This window comes from Tenrec ecaudatus, chromosome 1 (genome assembly GCF_050624435.1).
Source record: "Tenrec ecaudatus isolate mTenEca1 chromosome 1, mTenEca1.hap1, whole genome shotgun sequence".
Taxonomy (NCBI): domain Eukaryota; kingdom Metazoa; phylum Chordata; class Mammalia; order Afrosoricida; family Tenrecidae; genus Tenrec; species Tenrec ecaudatus.
In genome coordinates this window covers 308719244-308737639 of record NC_134530.1, presented here as the reverse complement: position 1 = coordinate 308737639, position 18396 = coordinate 308719244, and the positions used below count along the sequence as shown (strand labels likewise).

Genomic DNA, 18396 nt, shown 5'->3' with positions numbered 1-18396 from the left:
TGAGGTATCATTATTTTAAAAGTATACTGATAAGGAAAAGGCTAAATCTTGGGCATCAGCAAAAATCACAATAGAGAACAAATGGTTGGAAATATTTCATCATTTTGAAACAAACTATGTTCCATACAATAATACACTAAAAATTGTGGAATACGCGTTGTCCTTACCAGGAACTATGCTGCGACTGATCGCGTTTTTTCCTACGGTAAATAAAGTGTGGACATCAGAAAAATAAACAATGAAGTGTTGAGACTTTGAAAGGCATTTTATGTGTGAAATATAATTTAACAAATTCTTGTGAAAAAGTTCATCACCTTTTAAACGACAGCAATCTACTAAAAAAAGTCACGCTAATGCGAATTATGCCAAAGAATAAAATAATACTATACATAATGTTTTAATGTATTATATTTGTAAATTGTACTTATGTTGAAATTAAAAAAATATTACGATACTATTTTTGCGTTCTATGAAAATTTTTGTTGCTCCATATAGACCAAATTTTGAATCAAGCCACTCCCACCCCCCCAACCCCCAATCAATGGTGTCCTGCTTTACCAATGCTAAAATCTGGCCACCTTCCTGTAGATGAATCCATTGCTCTGAATCATTGACTCATCACGTGGACGACAGTGGAGAGGAGACAGAGCATTACACACAGAGGCTTTGTAATTTTTAGCGGGAGTCCAGAGCAGCCACAGAAGGAAAGCGTGCATCATCACCGCATCCCTGGCCTTCCGTTTTGGCCCCGCCCTCTCAGCGTTCATCTGGGTTGCGATTTTGACCCGCGCACTGACAACCCGCGGCGGCTCCTAAAAGGATAGTGGGAGAAAAGGGGTTAAGACCACCAAGGCTGGGACTCCTGCTGGTCCTAGAGCGGTCCTCGCCGCCGCCTGCAAACCGGAAGTGCGGAGGGAGGGGCGGGGTCTGGGCGTCTCCATGGCAGCGATGACGCATTCACGCCGGGCGCCGGCCCGCCCTTCACTTCCCCGCGCTAGGCGTTCTACTGGCCCCGAGGGTCCGAGCGTAGATTGGCGGGCCCTAGGAATGGGTGTGGTTTCTTGATTTTTATTAGCGACCTTTGTTGTTGTGCTTCATGGCTCTTCCCGGTGCTGTCACTTCCTGTGTTTTTGTGGCAGAAGAGCATGCTGCAGCAGCTCCGCTCTCTTGGCGAGAAAGCTGAGCCCCACAAGGCGCGCTTGCTTCCAGGGGCAGCGGTAAGGATGGGGGCTGTATTTCGTGCATGTGTGTGCATGTGCTGGAAAAGGACATCAAGGTGTGAGGAAATCAGAACGTAAGAAAAAAAAATCCACTGGGAGAGAAGGATACGTCCGTCCGTCCCCTCCCCCCGCCCCCCCTGGGTGATTTGAGTAATTTTTAAAGCATTTGACATTTTGGAATGCTTTATGTTGGGATTAGGGAATTTTGGTAATTCGGAGGGGAAGACGTGCAAGAATGTCCTTCAGTGTAGGGTTGTGGAGAGATACTTGCAAGTGTGTTAAGGAAGATGTAGGAGAGTAGGAATACTTCAAGGGGAGTTTGGCGTGGGAGTTGATTGGGTGATAGGGGAATTACAGGAGCAAAGGCGGTCATTAGAATATAGGACGGAAGCCATAGGAAGTAGGAGTCAACTGATTTCAGGCTTCAAAATATCTAGTATGACTTTGAGGAGGACCTTCCAATCTCGGTGTCCACGAGGAAGCGAGGCAAAGAAAAACTGGAAGCCCTGAAAAGAACAGACACATGTGAATTGTGGTGTTGGCGAAGAATGTGGACTGTACCATGGATGGCGTAGGGGTTACGTGTTGGGCCGCAAACCCCAAAGTCCATGCTTCAAAACCACCAGCTGCTCTTTGAGAGAAGGGTGAGGCTTTCTACTCCTAAGAATTATAGCCTTAGAGATCCACAGGGGGCCATTCTACTCTGCCCCATAAGGCTGCTTTGAGCCACAATTGAGTAGCTGGTAGTGAGTTTTGAGTTATCAGATGAACAGAAAATCAGTCTTGTAGGAAGTTTAGTCAGAATGTGCCTTAGAAGCAAGAATGGAGAGGCTTTGTTCTTGCCTACTTTGGACATGCCATTGGGAGGGACCAGTTGCTGGACAAGGACACCATACTTGGTACGGGAGAGAGGGGAACCCTGGTGGCAGAGTGGTTACGTGTTGTGCTGCTAACTGCAAGGTCAGTAGTTTGAAACCGCCAGCCTCCTCCAGGGACAAAGATGAGGCTTCCTATTCCTATACAGAGTACAGGTTTGGAAAGTTACAGGGGGAGTTCTACACTGTCCTGTAGGGGTTACTATGAGTCAGAATCGACTTGATGGTAGTGACGCCTTGAAGGAAAATCCGTCACCTTCCTTTTAGGCATCATCCTGCACGAGCGGGGATTTCTGAGTTCTGCCTTAAAAAAAAATATATCAACATGGGTGCTTCCCTTTGCTGAACTTCCTGGGCAAAAGGACAACCAGTGTGGCCCCACAGTTATCTCAGGAGAGTCGTACAGACAGTAGCAAAGGAGGGCATCTAAGACCCTAGTTAGCTCTTTCAGTCTTGATCTGGGTTTGCCACACCAACTCCTTTAAAAAAAATGTCATGTTGGCCACTTTTTGGTCTCTTTTGGGTGTCAACAGAATGAATGCTGCAGACTGGACAAAGAACAGAAAAGGGAATTGTGACTGATTCTCTTCCTGTAGAAAACAAGCGAGGGAAAGTCAGGCAATGCCAAGAAAATGAGTCCAATGTTGGGGAGGAATTGAGGAAGAGTCCCTGGGAAGACCCAGCCCCTCAGCCTGGAAGCAGGAAGACTAAAATCCTCACTGTATTTATAGCAAACGCCCGACTGCCTTTGTCTTAATATTTATTTCCTTGTTAGGTTCGATCTTTACAAAATACAGGAGGATAACCACAATGGCCCTGCTTTATTACCAGTTTAACTTAGTGGTGGTTCCCCCAAAGCTGGGGCCCGAGTCCCCATATACCCATTCAGGGTGAACCTTTGGATTGATCTTGAGCCCCCTTTAGTTAATCTCCACACCCTGACTGGCTCACGTTCTTAAAGTGGCTAGAGTCTGTCCCACGCTTTGGTGAGTGCAGCTTTCTGCTTGAGGTCCACAAAACAGAACTGTCCACGGAAACCCCGTGTTTTCAGACTGCTCCTTCCCAGGGAGCCGTGTAACATGAAAGCGGTCATGCCCCAGGTGCACATTACTGTTGGCCCCACTGCAAACATGCTGCGTATGATCGTCAGGGCACTGCTTTAGAACGGTTTCCGAACACGACAGGGCCATCTGTTGTGGTTCTGTACCATCAAGCGTTTCCATTTGAGATGAGACTGTGTAGGGTTTACAGGGTGATGGGCCACATGCCTGTATAAAGAGGGAGTTCATCCCAGGTAACGATGGACTAGACTAGACTAGACCCAGTTGAACCACCTTCTGAGACCAGGTAAGAAAACCACTCACAGGAATGGTATGAACTGAAAAACAACAAAGATGGGCAACATTGGTCTGGGTGCTAAGATCCAGCTGTGTGGTGGAAAGTGAGTACTTAGCTTATTCTTGGATTTTTTGTGTTTTGGGCTCCCAGCAACTAGCTGTTGCCTTGCTGTGTCGTGTTCTGATGAGGTTGGCTCTTGTTTTTGTGGATGGCCCCTTCGGAACGGAAAGGGGGTACAAAGCTTAGCTGGCATTAGGAGATGCCAGGCCACAGCTGCTGCTTCCTTAGGCCCAAGGCTATACGCAAGATAGCTCAGCCAGTGTCTGACCTGGCCCGCCTCCAAGGAGAGGCTTCACTTGGAGCTCTGCGCCTGGGCTCTTGCCTCTGGGCCTCTGAGGGAAGCCTCAAGATCTGTGGTTGAATAACATTCGTCTGTGGCTCCGGAGCTGCCTTCAGTGATGGTAAAAACAAATGGCTTTCCTCTCTGTACCACCATCAGGTGACATGGTGCCAGGCTACTGATGGGGGATGTAATTGATAGCCACAGGCCGCGGGACAGGGAAATGCACCTCAAATGCAAGTCAGCCACCTTATGGGGAGGGTTGATATGTGAAGCGAACAATCTCAAGGGCCCAGGACAGTGTGGGCACCCCCCTCCCCTAATGACCCCAGCTTGCAGTAGTGCCAGGCAGGCGGGCCCTGGCCATTGGGAGTGGGTGGGGGGAGGCAGGAAGTGCAGACAAGGAAAAGCTACTGCATATGGAAGTTGTACTCCTCCCCCTCCCTCCGACTGAAATCCACATAGTCTTCTGTTAAGATGGATGGGAGCGGGGAGCTCCTGGCTCCAGTTCAACTCCATGGTAGTGTTGAAAGCGCTCTGCTGTCCTGGGACTCTTGGTTTATGGAACTGAAGAATGGACTCATGCACCACAAATGGACAAGCAGAAAGCAGGGTTTATTTGGAAAGCAAAGACAAACACCTGACGCAGCAGGTGGGGACTACAGTGAGTTGCAGCTGAATGAACTGTGCCTGCAGGCTTTTATCAGGTGTTGGGTACTTGGCCTCTCTGTGTCTCTGGGTTATGAACAGACCCATCCCGGGTCTGGTCTTATTTCTTAGGTCCAGTCATAACCTGGTCATGCTCTCCCCATGGCTGGGTCTTGGACATGGGAGTAAGCAAGCAATGGGTCAGCAGAAAGTCTTGGGTTTGCTGACTTTGGAGTTTAGAATCAGCCTAGGGCAGGTGTCCTCAAACTACAGCCCACTGAGGACATTTATCCGGCCCGCCGGGTGTTTTGGCCCCATTTGTTTTTTTAACTTCAAAATAAGATATGTGCAGTGTGCATAGGAATTTGTTCATAGTTTTTTTTTTTTAAACTATAGTCCTGCCCTCCAATGGGTCTGAGGGACAGTGAACTGGCCCCCTGTATAAAAAGTTTGAGGACCCCTGGCCTAGGACTCTTAAGCCTATAGGCTTCAGATTTAAATTGTCCTCCAAAACAACCCAATCATCGCCATCAAGTCAATGTTGACTCATAATGAGCCCCTCCAAAGATTGTTAACAGTTCACAGGAGTAGAAAGCCCCGACTATGGAGGCTTTCTACTCCTGCAGCTCACAGCCCAACCAGTAAACTCCATTCCACCGGGGCTTCTCCGAATTGTCCCAGGCTGTTGAAACCATCCCTCCGGACAGCCTGCTGCTCTTCTTGCTTCCGCAGCCTGGCCTCTTCCCTCCTGCTGCCTGCAGCTCTCCATCTCTGTCTGTCAGCAGGGTCCCTGCTGGACCCAGGCCAGCAGAGGATGCTAAGTAAGGAACACCGGGAGTTCCAATTCCCAAACCACTTACTACGTCTCCCTTCTCCCACAGGTTGGAGGACGATAGAATGTACTAGATCGTGAGGGCAGTTTAGTGTAAGGTTGCTGTGGGGCATTTATAAAGATGAGTGTGAGTGAAAAATGATCGCTACAGAATAGAAACTTTCATTAAACCCAGTGATCAAAACATGAAGCCCTTGTTTCCGATGTAGCCTTTATCTGGACCTACCCAACTGGGGTGGTGTGGTGTGATGTGGTGTGGTGTGTGTGTGTGTGTGTGTGTGGTGTGTGGTGTGGTATGTGTGTGTGTGTGTGTGTGTTGTGTGTGTGTGTTAGTCCGTAACTGCTCCCTGGGGGGTTCTGTGAGCCTTTGTTTACACATGTCAGAATGGCCCATTCAATTTCCCAGTTTGGGGAACAGAGAGAAGCTGTAGGGTAGATGGGTTGAGGCTTCCCAACGAAATTCCCATGGGGTCAGCCCTTGCTGCCCTCCATGGATGTCGTGATGGGAAGAATTCCCAGACACAGCTTTGCTGGCCTCTTTCTAACTCACACAGTTTCCACTGTTCAGAACTCTTCTGGATGAGCCTGTGCCTCCCCAGAGAATCAGGCAAGGTCACCCCATTGGAATCCCCAGAAACAGTCATCACACCTTCTGGGCTTTCTGTCTGGATTGTACCTGGCCAATCAATCTTCCCTGAGACCACTGCTTTCATTGGGCTTCCCCCACCCCCACCCCCAGGCATGTTAATGAGCCTAGAAGTTGTCCCCAGCTATGGGCCCAGGGAGCTCAGAGACGTGCCCAAACGCATCTTGTTTGGAATCCACTGGTGCATGTAGGAACTGGAATCCTAGTTAGTGATGTGTCTGCCGAGCGGAGATTTGAAGAAGGGGTTGGGAGCTAGCCAGCAGAGAGGAGGTTGCAGAGGGGAGCAGCTCTGAGGCCTGAACTCTGCACAGAGACCCGGAGACCCCTACCATGTTTTGCTTCAGCCCTCTTCTCTTCCCCCGCTCCCCCCTCCCTGCCTTTCAGCAATCTTGTTTCTCGGCCAGGGTACCCCCTCCCCTTTCCCCCTTCCACCCAATCCAGACTGGGACGAGTTAAAACTAGTGAGAACACACCCCGCAGAGAGGCAGAGAGGCAGCCAAAGGGCCGGCAGCTGCCACTTCCGTTTCCTGGACCGAGTGTGAGTCTTTGTCTCCATTCAGCATCCACTCCCACGTCTCTGGCAAGATCTTCACTTGCTGGGCTGGACAGTCCCTTCCTGAGACACCAGTGGGTGAAGCCCTGGGTGCCCAGGGGAAGTGAGGTGAGGAGGGGGGACTCTGATGAGGGGATCATGGTGAGTGCAGCTTGGGGAAGCCCTTGTGTGTGGGCTGGCTGGCTGCCCCCAGCTCCAAAGAGAGGCTGGCCCAGGGAGCTCGCAATGTGATGTGTGCTCCTCTGGGGTTTTCTGTTCTCTGCCCAGAACCTCAACCTACCCCTGCCAACTGCTCCAACTTTCAGTCTTCCCTGTTCTCCTCCCCCAACTGCTTGGCTTTCTTAGGTTACCTTCTACTTCTGTTCTGCTCTGGGTGGGGGTGGGAGGGTGGCCTTTCTTAGGTTACCTTCTACTTCTGTTCTGCTCTGGGTGGGGGTGGGAGGGTGGCCTGTGAGGGCCTAGGAGGCCACCTCTGGGAGTAGATACTCTGAGGGGCACGCTGTAGAGAGCGGGTCCTCTGAGGGTGGGAGCAGTTAAGGGACTGAGGGTTAGCAGAGAGAAGGTGGAGAGGGAGGGGCGTATGGGGATTTAAGGAGCGGGAACCAGTGGGGTTTGCTGAGGGCCTTGGCTAGGAGACAGTTTGTGTCTATCAGGCTCAGGGGGGTAGAAATGGAGGGGAGGGCTTACCTCCTAACATGTCCTTGTGTTTTTGCCCACAGACTAGTCATGGCATCCGTGGGCTCGGGAGCAGGGGCTCAGGTGAGCACATGGACCCCGGCCCGACACTCTGTGCCTTTCCCTCTCTGGTGTGTGGGTGTGTTTCTTTGCCATTCTGCTCTTGGGCCTGTCCTTCCTCACCGCCTCGCCCAGGCTCAGCCCTTTTCTTTCTCATGCCGGGCACAGCATGCTGCACCTGAATCCTGGTGCTGGTGAAGACTATTGGCCGCACCAGGGTCTGCCAAAAGAACAAGTTGAGCTGCCTCAGAAGTGCCGCTGGAATGCTCCTGAGAAGCAAGGATGGCGAGACTTCATCTCATGACCTTTGGCGGACAATCTCCAGTCCCTGGAGAAGGACATCGTGCTTCCCATGGAGAAGGGCCACGTAGAGTGTCCATGGAAGAGAGGAGGACCCTCTGTAAGATGGATTGGTACAGTGGCAGCAATTGGGGACCAAGCGCAGCAGCAAACGTGCAGAACCGGGGGACTTCCTGTGTTTGTGCTTCGGGTCTCTGTGAGTCGGAGCTGGTTTCCGGGCACCAGCAGCACCAGAAGCACCAGTGATCCTAGCTCACGAGGAAGCTGCGTGTTCCTTCACCACGAGTGCAGTGGTCAGAGGACTTGGCTAGACCCCAGGAGACCCGAGTTCTCCTTCCAGCTCTGCCATGAAGTCGCCGTGTCGCCGTGCCCACCGTGGGCAGACTTTCAGTTCTTGTGGGTCTCTGGTTTTCTTCCTCAAGATGACGGCGCTGGACCAGAAGATGTGATACTTCTGTTTCTCTCTAGGTCATTTCTAACGCCACCTGCTCCTCACGCCACCCTCCTCTTCCTGTCCGAGTATCTGTCCGCCCCACCATGACAGTGTGTCCCTCTGTGCTTCCCAGTCCCTTGGGGTCTCACTCCCATGCCATTCCAGGGGCTGATGACATTTGAAGAGGTGGCGGTGAGCTTCTCTCAGGAAGAGTGGAGGCGCCTTGACTCTGCCCAGCGGGCGCTCTACAGGGACGTCATGTGGGAGAACTACAGAAACCTGGCTTCTGTGGGTGAGACTTCCTTCTGTTCCCCTCTCCAGAACCCCCACCCCGCGAGCACCCAGCTGCTCGCAGCCTCAGCTGCTGCTGTTGCTGCTCATGTTCACCCCCAGGTCCCCCATCGAGATACCCAGCAGGGGTTCATTGATGCTGAGGGTCTGAGAATGCAGTGAGTTTGGGGGTCACTGTCCTTCGCAAAGAACATTCTGGAAAGCGCAGGTATTTGTTTATCGAAGGCACAGTGAATTAGAGCTCCCTATGTTCTTCTAGCTGCCTCTACTCCTTTGAAACAGTTATGCTTCTGGATCTGCTGAGGGTGTGGAGAAAGCCCTGCCAGCAGGGTCCCTGTAGCAAAAGTCACGGAGAGACTTTCTCTGGTCTGTCCCTCAGACCAGAGCCCACAGACTCAGGAGCAGTTGCCAGCTGATGCGCTACCAGACAGGGCGCATTGATGTTCACTTGTATTTCCCTTTTTTAAAAGAAACCGCCTCTTTCATTCGTGTTGTGTCTCTGCTCTCCTCACTCTCACTGTTCGTTTCTTCCACCCTCTTTCTTCATTTCCACATTTTTAAAATTCCCCCCTGAGCCAGACGCCTTTCAAACTATATTCCCACCCGGCTGCTTGCACGCACGCCCACATTTTCCCTATCACATTTTTATTACGAAGACTAAACATTTTGTTTCCCGAGCAGTCCCATGAAATGTGATGGGGAACCCAGTCTTTTCTTTCTGCTAGCAGCATCAGGAGTGTATCAGAGGGGTGCAGTTAAGGTTCAGCACGCTTTCTTCACTTCGAAACCTAGACTTCTCCGATAGTCTTTAGCTCATGAAGCACACTACAGGTTTTTGGTGAGGTGGTCACAGATTAGTGAGACAAGGTCTCTCTCTGCCTGTCGGGAAGCTACCTTCTGGCTGACGAGACTAGAGGGCCATGCTGAAAAATGACCCACTACGCACAGGAGGCTGACCATGCTCCATGCCAGCTTGGTGTTTCAGAGCAGGGCAAAGGATGGTCTGTGGACCAAGTCCAGCAGCCTCAATGGTTTGTTACATTTGTGAAGAGATGACTCCTAGTGGGTTTGGAAAAAAATTACTCAACCTCCCCCTCCTCCCGGCGATTGAAAGACTTTTGTCCTAAGGCCAGTTATCCAGGCTGACGTGTGGCATCTGCTCTGCAGCCCTGTAGTCTTGCCCACTCTGGGCAGCGCTGGTCCAGGGAATGAGGGCTGTGGGAATTGAAGTGGCCACGGGTCACTGCTTAGACCTGTGGAACTGGAAAGATGGACAGAAGGAATTCCTGTCCTTGTGAGCATTCCATGTGAGCGTCCCAGGCAGGGAGAAAGGTGGGAGTGAAGGGTCAGAGGAAGAGGCATCACCAGACCAGCCTTTCTGATTCGGTCAGGGTGATATGAGAGGGTGGGGGTGGTTACAGAGATGGAGCTAGACGAGTCTAACGGACTATGTTTCTGGCTTCACCATCCATGACGCTGTTCTGTGGTGGCTTCGGGTGGCCATTCTGGAATGTCGGGTGTAAACTGGGCTGCTGCATGTGCAGGAAGTAGACACAAGACAGGCTGGTGGGAGGGGCAGTCATTGAGAATATGGAGCTAGACATTGGACTAAAGATGGCTGTCCAGATCTCATCTCTTGGAGTGTCAGAGGATAAAGGGGAATATACTCGTGGACCACTCAGACATTGTTGATCTGATTATCCCAACAGGATTCCTGTTTCCTAAGCCTGAACTGATCTTCCAACTAGAGCAAGGTGAGGAGCCGTGGGTTCCTGAAGGCCCGAGACCTCCTGATCCTGATCTCGGACTAATTTCCAACCTTTGTGCAGGTGAGAGGGTGGGGCTCCAGTTCAGTTCTTGGGGAAAGTAGTGAGCGGGGAGGGGGAAATACGATGTACTCTTTTAGTTTTCTTCTTTGGTCATGTGTCCTCTTACCAAGGTTCTCATCCAGCTGCTAATGTCGGAGCAATCCCACAGTGCCTATCCCCCGTCCCTACCTTCGTCTCTTGTTTTCTGTTACAAGTGTGTCCTTTCTCCAGAAGGCATTTGCCATGCATCCCTCCTCAGCCTGCAGTAGTGTCCTGCCTCGGTTCCCATGGCGCTGCACATGACTTCTCATCTGCAGGTCTCTTGTGCACCCCACACCTGCCCCTGAGCCCTCCAAAAGAGACCTCACACTGGGGGCAGCTACATCTCCTGTCTCCTGGTGTTCTGATCCCGTCTGTTTGTCCATTGAGCATGCATTATAGAAGGAACCCTGGCGGCATAGTGGTTACACCTTGGACCGCCATCCTCTAGGTCAGCAGTTTGAAACCATCAGCTGCTTTGTGGCAACAAGGCAGGGCTTTCCCTTCCTGGAGAACGACAGTATTGGAAACCTGCAGGGGCAGTTCCACCCTGCCTCATGGGGTTGCATGAGTCAGACTGACTGGTTGGCAAGGAGTTACAGAATGCTGAGGGCTGGAGCCAGGGGCTTCCTGCGCTCATCTTCCTGCTGCCCCGAGGAAGAACTGTGTCACTTGGGGTGAGAAACATACCTGGATTTGTTCCAGGGGTATTGTGGGGTGCAGAGTTTTCTGCTTTCCCTTCCTGGCAGCTTCAAAAATGTTTGAATGGGACACCTGTTCACAACAAATGCAGAAAGTGTAAAGAGAGGTGACAGGTGTCTACCACTGTCCTGCCCAGTTTCTCTCAGTGTGGGGTATCCCTCACTGCAGTCAGCGGGGAGGTGAGGAAGGCCGGGGCGGACCTGCTCTGACTGCCCTGCTGCTGTAAATCAGGGACCAGCCACGTCTCACACACCATCCTCCTTTACTTATTCTCACACTGCTTCAGCGCATCAGAGCGTATTTTACCTCAACATGTCTAGAATCAGAATTGTAGCTGTACAGGTTACTGTAGGCACTATAAACTACTACGTTCGAAGGCTGTCGGTAAAATTTTCATGTCACTTCTGTCCTTTTTAATTCCAGAGTTCCATTTGGTCTCTCGCTCTTTCTTCAATTGTAATTTTTATCTCTTTTTTGGTAATCTGTACTTGATGAGCCAACTCATTAGACGTAAAACGTTCCCCTTTATTCCCTCTTGTTTTGTGAAAGTATTCACAATAGCTGCTTTGAAGCCTGTGCGTGGTGCGTATCACATCGAACTCCCTGAGAGAAACCCACTATTAGAGTTTTTTTTCTTGTATTGGGGTCATACTTTCTTTTCTTATTAGTGGATATTTAGATAATGTAGCAAGCATGGATTTGGACCCTCTCCTGCCCTTGGCATCGTTGCTTCTGCTCTTGCTTGTTCTGACTGTGTGGTGTCTGTTTCCTCATCGTGAATGGCCACTGATGCTTCTGCTCAGTTAAAAAAAATCTAGTCCTCAGTTTTCATTTCCAGCTGTAACCTTGTGCCTCAACAGTGTGTTGATTGGCCTGTGCCTGGTCAGAAAGTATGTGTAACCACCTCGGGCCAGTCTTTACTACCCATCGTGTGCCCTCGAGATACGTGTGCCCTCGAGAATGGACCCCGAGGTCAGGCAGCTTGCCAGTTTGTCATGGCTTTTACTACTGGCGATGTCTGCGAGGCTCAGTCACCACGAGGCTAATGCTTGCCAGGATGGGAACGGAGCACATGCAGCCATCTGGACCAGCAAAGCAGGACCTCCCTATTTATGGATCAAGGGTCGTTTGGTGTGTCTTGTTCTCCCAGTCTTCCCGTTCTTCTCTGGCTGTATTATACTGTTGCCACCTTTTCCCATCCACTTGGAGATCTCAGGCCAGTGGGAGTTGCTGGGCTTTCCTGATTACTTGCCACTGAGCTCACGTTGTTTTTGACAACTGACCCAATTACAGAATGTGTCTGCAGGCAGAATGTTGGAATCCTTGAACTGAATGCTGATGCCCCCCCACCAAGTTAAAACACTGCAGGATTCTGGTCAAAGTCTAGAGCCCTTGCTTGGCTGATTTTGATAGTAACTGGCCTCCCCCTGACCCCCCCCCCATTGTAATTATGAGCCAAATAGAAATAGGGAAGTTTAAATCTGTTTAAACCGCATAGCTTGTTTGAGTTTCTGGTGAGGAGGCAGATCAAGGAGCTTGAATTCACCGTGGACACCTTGAAGGTGTGCATCTCTACTCTTTGAACGGTTCCATTTCGCAAACATTTATTAAAAAACAAACTCACTGCCAGTTCTAACACGTAGGTAGTGACCCTACAGGACAGGGTAGACCTGCCCGTATAGGTTTCTGGGACTAACTCTTTACAGGAGTAGACAGCCTGTCTTGAGCCTGTGGAGCAGCTGCTAGTTTCAAACAGCTGACCTTGTGTTCATAGAGTAATAGGTAGTGGTTAGTGTTGGGCTGGTCACTACAAGATCAGCAGTTCAAAACCACCCTCTGCTCTGAAGGAGAACTACCAGGCTGTCTAGACTTCCATCAAGAGTCACAGTCTCAGAAACTCAGTGGGCAATCCTGCCCTGCCCTGTTGGGTCACTGAATTGGATCAACTCCATGGCGGTGAGTTTTGTTTTTTTTAAGAACACACTTATTAAGTATTTCCTGTGCCCTTCAGTTTACTTAGGGACGAGGAAAGGGATTTAGAGATGCTGAGCTGGGCCAGCCTTGACAAAGAGCACCTGGTCAGTTCTTCCCCACTTCTAACCCTGGCCTCCTCTCCTCCGAAGGTGACACACCTGAAGCCCCGCGCGTGCTGAACGAGCGCCATGAGGCGGGTGCCGTCCCGAGACTCCTGCCCAGTGGGGCCGAGGCTGCCAGGGGGCCGCTGGACAAGGTTCTGTACTGGCGCACGTCAGAGGGCAAGGAGCTGATCCGCTGCCCGGCCGCCGCCTGCCCGTGGCCACCGCTTCCTGCCCCGGAGCCGCCCAAGCCGTACCAGTGTCCGCAGTGCGGCAAGGGCTTCAACCACAGCTCCAACTTCCACCGCCACCGGCGCAGCCACAGCGTGGAGAAGCCCTTCCAGTGCCCGCAGTGCAACCAGCGGCTGAGCTGGAGCTCCGACCTGGCGCGCCACCTGCGCACGCACAGCGGCGAGCGGCCCTTCCGCTGCGCGCTGTGTGGGAAGGGCTTCGGCCTGAGCTCCGACTACGCGCGCCACCAGCGCACGCACACGGGCGAGCGGCCCTTCGCGTGCCCCCAGTGCGCGCGCAGCTTCAGCCGCAGCTCGGACCTGGCCACGCACCAGCGCGTGCACACGGGCGAGCGGCCCTTCCGCTGTGCCGACTGCGGCCGCGGCTTCAGCCGCAGCTGGTCGCTGCTCACGCACCAGCGCGTGCACACGGGCGAGCGGCCCTACCGCTGCGGGGACTGCGGCAAGTGCTTCCGCATCGGGCAGGACCTGGTCAAGCACCGGCGCACCCACACCGGCGAGCGGCCCTACAAGTGCCTGGACTGCACCAAGTGCTTCAGCCACAGCGCCAACCTCATCACGCACCGGCGCGTGCACACCGGCGAGAAGCCCTACAAGTGCCCCGCGTGCGACAAGAGCTTCAGCCAGAGCTCCCACCTCATCATCCACCAGCGAGCGCACACGGGCGAGCGCCCCTACCACTGCGCCGACTGCAACAAGAGCTTCAGCAGCCGCTCCTACCTGCTGAAGCACTGCCGCGCCCACAACGGCGAGAAGCCCTACGGCTGCTCCGTGTGCGGGAAGCGCTTCAGCCACAAAAACAACCTCATGACGCACCAGAAAGTGCACCGGGCCGACCGGCAGCCGGGGGCCGCCCCGCGGGGCCTGGCTGAGCCTGGGCCGGGACCCTGAGTCTCTTCTCTGATGTAGGGGGAGAGCAGGGGCGGCCCCCTGCTAGGCGCTTGGGCTGGGACTTTAATCCCCCCTCCCCCACCATGGGACTTGTCAAGGCAAATTTGGAGGCCCGCAGTAGAAGGGGGTGGGGTTAGGGAGCTCAAATGGGGTTCCTCTAGTTGCCATTTCTGGGGCTCCACCTGCCCAGCTGTAGGTACCCTGGGTTGCATGGTGGCTAACTGGGCTCTCGGCCCCAGGGGGCTGCTGGTCTTGCCTCAGCATATTCTCAGCAGTGTGGGTTCCCTAGAGAGGACTAAGCAGGAAATCCTCAGGTGGTTGTGCCCCAGGGGATTATCAGGGTGCACAAGATAGGAACCAGAGGGTAGCAGGTTACATGCTGCAAAGACCAATTCTGAGGGTCTCTTCCCTTCTTGGATTTAGTCTCTGCCTGTTGTTTTCACCTGTCATGGCCATGCCATGGCCCTGGTCTACCGCATGAATGACGTATGGAGGGAGGAGGTGGTCTACCCTGGAGGCCTTTGATTTACACCCCCCCCCCTCCACCCCTTCTGAGCTGTGCGGCTCAGATGCCTTCCTCCGAATCAGTTATATCAACCTGCTCTCTCTGTCTACCCAAATCTTCAGCTCTCTCCCATTGGTGGTGCAGTGCAGGAGTTTCCATGCCAATTGCACCCCGTCCTTCCCCAGCTGGTGGGAGGAATTACCCGCCCAGGTTCCCGCCCAGGTTCCCCCTGGAGTGGGCACGGTCATTAGGAAAGAAAACAAAAGCCCCAAACCAAAGGGAATGGAGGGTCCAAGTCAGAGACAAGCAGTGTAGCCTTTCAGCCTTCTGTCAGCAAGCACTGTGATGTACCTAGTGGAAGAGTTACCGGAAGTGGGTGGAAAGTTCCTCCTCCACCTCCCACCCCCCACCCCCCTCACCCTCATCCTCACCCTCACCCTCACCCTCCTGCCTGCAGATTTTCCACTGGTGGAAGTTATACCCCAGTGCCACGGCCCACCTGGAGAGGGCTTGCCCACCGGTAACCACTCCCTGCATTGACAAGCTGCCTTTCTGCTGGAAGAGAACCAGTTTCAAGCGCGCGGGCATTCGGCTGAGGCCAGTGATTTTGGAAGTTAGTTGGATGCTATTGTTTACAGGTGATTTTATCTCGGTTTTCTGATTGTCCTGAACTCTCCAGGAGCTACCAATTAGGAGGCAGAACCCTTTTCCTTTTAGAGTGCTCAGAGTCGTCCTGCCATCGTGTGGCCAAAATGGGAAACTGCATGATCCTTGAAAGGAGCGGTGTCTCCTTGGATGAGGACTCATCCATTTGACTCAGTGGCAACAGGTTTGGTTTCTCCCCCCCCCCCCGCCCCCCTAATTCCCTATTCAAGAGGCTTGGCGTAGGGCTTGAGACGTTGTGCTTCTAAGTTCTCAGGCCGTTGGACTGCTTTGAAAATGCTGGCTAATAGTTTTGAGCTCCCAACTCCACCACCAGCAGTTCTCAACCACCCTTGGAATACACATTGGCCAAGCGGTTCCAGTCCGTGTAAGCTGTGGGCAAGAGGCCTAGTGGTGTGTGCCTTGTTTTCTAGCCGCCAGGGGCACACTGTAAAAGGGCCCGTTGCCTCCCCCACAGCAATTGGGGAAAGCTCAGAAAAGTGTAAGGAAACAAGTGGAGTGGAGGTCTTGCTTACCAATGAGGGAACATAGTTTTCATTGGGGCAAAGTGACATGGGCAAACTTGGCCTTGCCCTCGCTACCACCTGCTGGGATTCCATCTTCCACTGGGTGGCTTGCCTATTTTCTGCCCCATTCAGATCCAACTCCTGCATAAGCTTGTCCCTAGACCTCCGCTCCCAGCCTGCCTTAAGCTGAAAATCGCAAAAGATTCAAATAGCATGCCTTCTCAGAGATACCTGACATGAGAAAGGAACCTGCGGCTCAGGCAGGTTGCTGACAACTCTCCCTGAGGCGCTACAACTTTAGACAGGGTTTTTAGACTAGATACCGCCTGCATGGACTGCATACAGGTAGAGTGAGCGTTCTCCAGAAAGAAAGGTGGGCGTGGGGAACAGGTGTCGTCTAATCTCTTGGTCCTTCAACATTTGGGGAGGTAGGTCATGTCCCCCTCCCTGAGGTTCCATCAACAAGCTACTCTTCCACGTGTTTTCCTCTTCCCTGATGAGCACATGTCTGCCTTCTCTGCTGTGGATAACAAGCCTGTAGTTCTGGATCTAAAGCTTGGCTGCTTGTTCTGACTGCTGTTTCCTATGTCTACCAAATAAACGCCAGAGTTAATGCCATTCGGATGTTTTTGAGTGCTAGTGGTTCCGCCCACCAAGAGGTACCATGGAAGAATGACCTGGTGCCCCCTGAAAGGCCGTATGCTGTGGGGTGTGGCTCTCCTTTGCAACACTTGGAGTGGTCGTAGGTGGGAGTCGGCTGCACTGGGACTGGGATGCAGTTCAAGGGGTCTTTCTAGGGACCACAACAAAGGCACCATCCCCATGGTCTTCAGTTCTTTGTAAGAAAACCAGCCACAAAGAGCCCTTGGGGAGTCAGCACTGGATGGCAGAACTGGAAGCCGACACAGAGCTTACTCATTTGGTCCAGACCTTCTGTTTCCAGGTGATGAGGATGCAAGGGATTTGCTCTAGGTTGCATGAAGCCTGTACCCACAGAGCTGAGATGGGATGAGGCATCTTCCAGGGTGCTATAATCAACCTGGGGCTCTTGTCATTTACTGATGTGATTCATCCGCCCCCCCCCAAAAAAAACAAACATGGTTGATTCTTACTCCTTGTTCCTGGAAGACTTCAATGTGCCTTACATAAATGTACAAAAAAGAAGTGTAAGAGAAGCTGGATGAAGGACAATAGGTGAAACCAGAGGCTAAGAGATCATTGCTCCAAAACACTGAGAAAGCGCGCCTCTTGTGGAGGCTACTTACGGAGCTTTCTGTAACCTCCGCAACGGAGATGCTAAGAGGAACAAGAGGTCACTTAGCTTCTTAAAAATGTAATGGCTTTAAATACTATGTAGGTATTGACCATATTACAGTTTTTTGGAGTTTTTTTTGCATGTGTGTTTCTGTGTGTGTGTGGTGTCTTTGTTCTCTCACACTTTAGGAAGCTAGAATTCCAAGTTTAGGGCACCAGCATTGGGGGGATTCTTTCTCTGTTGGTTGTAGAGGAAGGACCTTGTCTTGACACCCTGAGAGGTCAGCATGCTTTGGAGGTTGCCAGCTTGTGCCTTGGTAGCAGTCTTTACCTGGGTCTAGGAGGTTCTCAGCAGGGATCCATACCTCACCCCGGCTTGTTTTTTCTTGGTGGAATCACAACCCTCCTGTTTGCTTCTCCTGCCTTTTACTGGCAAGATAAAGGGTGATGCCGGCCCTGCCTCCTGCCACTACCTCATCCCCCTGGGAAATTCATTAACTGCACACTGGATGAGGCATGTGAGCTGAGTAATGCCATCACATCCCACCCAATCCCCGATCTCCTTACTACTGTTGGTTGGTCATATCCGATCCCATCATGGGAATGGCTACATTACTACATAACTGCCAAACCACTGAGATTCATGGCTCAGCAAAGTTCACACACTTACACTTAGCCCTTGACCACGAGGAACCCTCAGGGGACCTGAAGCTGGTTCATAGGAAGAAACCAGCCCTCAAATCTGGCCTTGGAACTGCTGCCAACTAAGCCGCGATTTTTGCTCCAACCTGCTGCCCCTGATCAAGCCGAAGGCCTTGGAAAGTCTTTACAGGGCCTCGGCTTACTTGTTCGCAGGCTGTGGAGGCACCCAGATATGTGTTCAAAAGTGTTTATAGCTTTAATGAAAATGGAACATCCCAAACGCCCACTGGTCAATGGGTAAATCGTGTTACCCAATGGAATACCACTCAGAATGAATGAGTTCGTGATACACACTATGGATGGTGTTTCTACTCAGGCTGGATTAAAGACATCCCACCCAAAAGAGTACCCATCACAGTTTCATTTATGTAGAAATCAGAAACCAACTACAGCACTGGGGCAGAAAGAGGTAGTTGAGAATGGGGGTTCAGGGAGGGATGAAAGGGAAAGATTATCATGGGGTATAAGTATAATTTGGGGGCTATGGTCACGATTGTGATGGCTTCTGGATTTTATAAACATAGATTCAGCAAATTCCACACTTCATGTGGAATTTATTATGTGCCAATCATACATCCAGGAGCCTGTTAGACAAAGTTTTTGTTCATACGCTAGGAGACTATTTATTTTCAGTCACTTAGACGTGGGAGAAAATTTTCCTCAGAGGTTCATCCTGTTTCTTGTAATCTTCCTCAAAGTGAAACTGACAGACTGTCAAGACACCATTTGCTGAGAATAATTTCCTATGTGATGTTGGGGTGGATAGAGAAAAGGAGGTGGGAAATGCCT

The 18396-nt window shown here is 51.8% G+C and overlaps 1 protein-coding gene across 3 annotated transcripts; it reads left to right on the top strand.

Annotated features, from left to right (window-relative positions):
• The first annotated feature begins 1012 nt into the window (after positions 1-1012).
• On the top strand, positions 1013-16269 carry LOC142427532 (uncharacterized). Of its 3 annotated transcripts, none has more exons than XM_075532769.1 (5): positions 1013-1217; positions 7172-7211; positions 8086-8212; positions 9921-10040; positions 12884-16269. In XM_075532769.1, the coding sequence occupies exons 2-5, from the start codon at positions 7179-7181 to the stop codon at positions 13975-13977; spliced, it is 1374 nt and encodes a 457-aa protein (XP_075388884.1). In that variant the 5' UTR covers positions 1013-1217; positions 7172-7178; the 3' UTR covers positions 13978-16269. The 3 variants fall into 3 exon arrangements, with proteins under 3 accessions (XP_075388884.1, XP_075388888.1, XP_075388879.1); XM_075532773.1 differs by lacking the exon at positions 1013-1217 and adding an exon at positions 6059-6526; XM_075532764.1 differs by lacking the exon at positions 1013-1217 and adding an exon at positions 6059-6560.
• The last annotated feature ends 2127 nt before the right edge of the window (positions 16270-18396 follow it).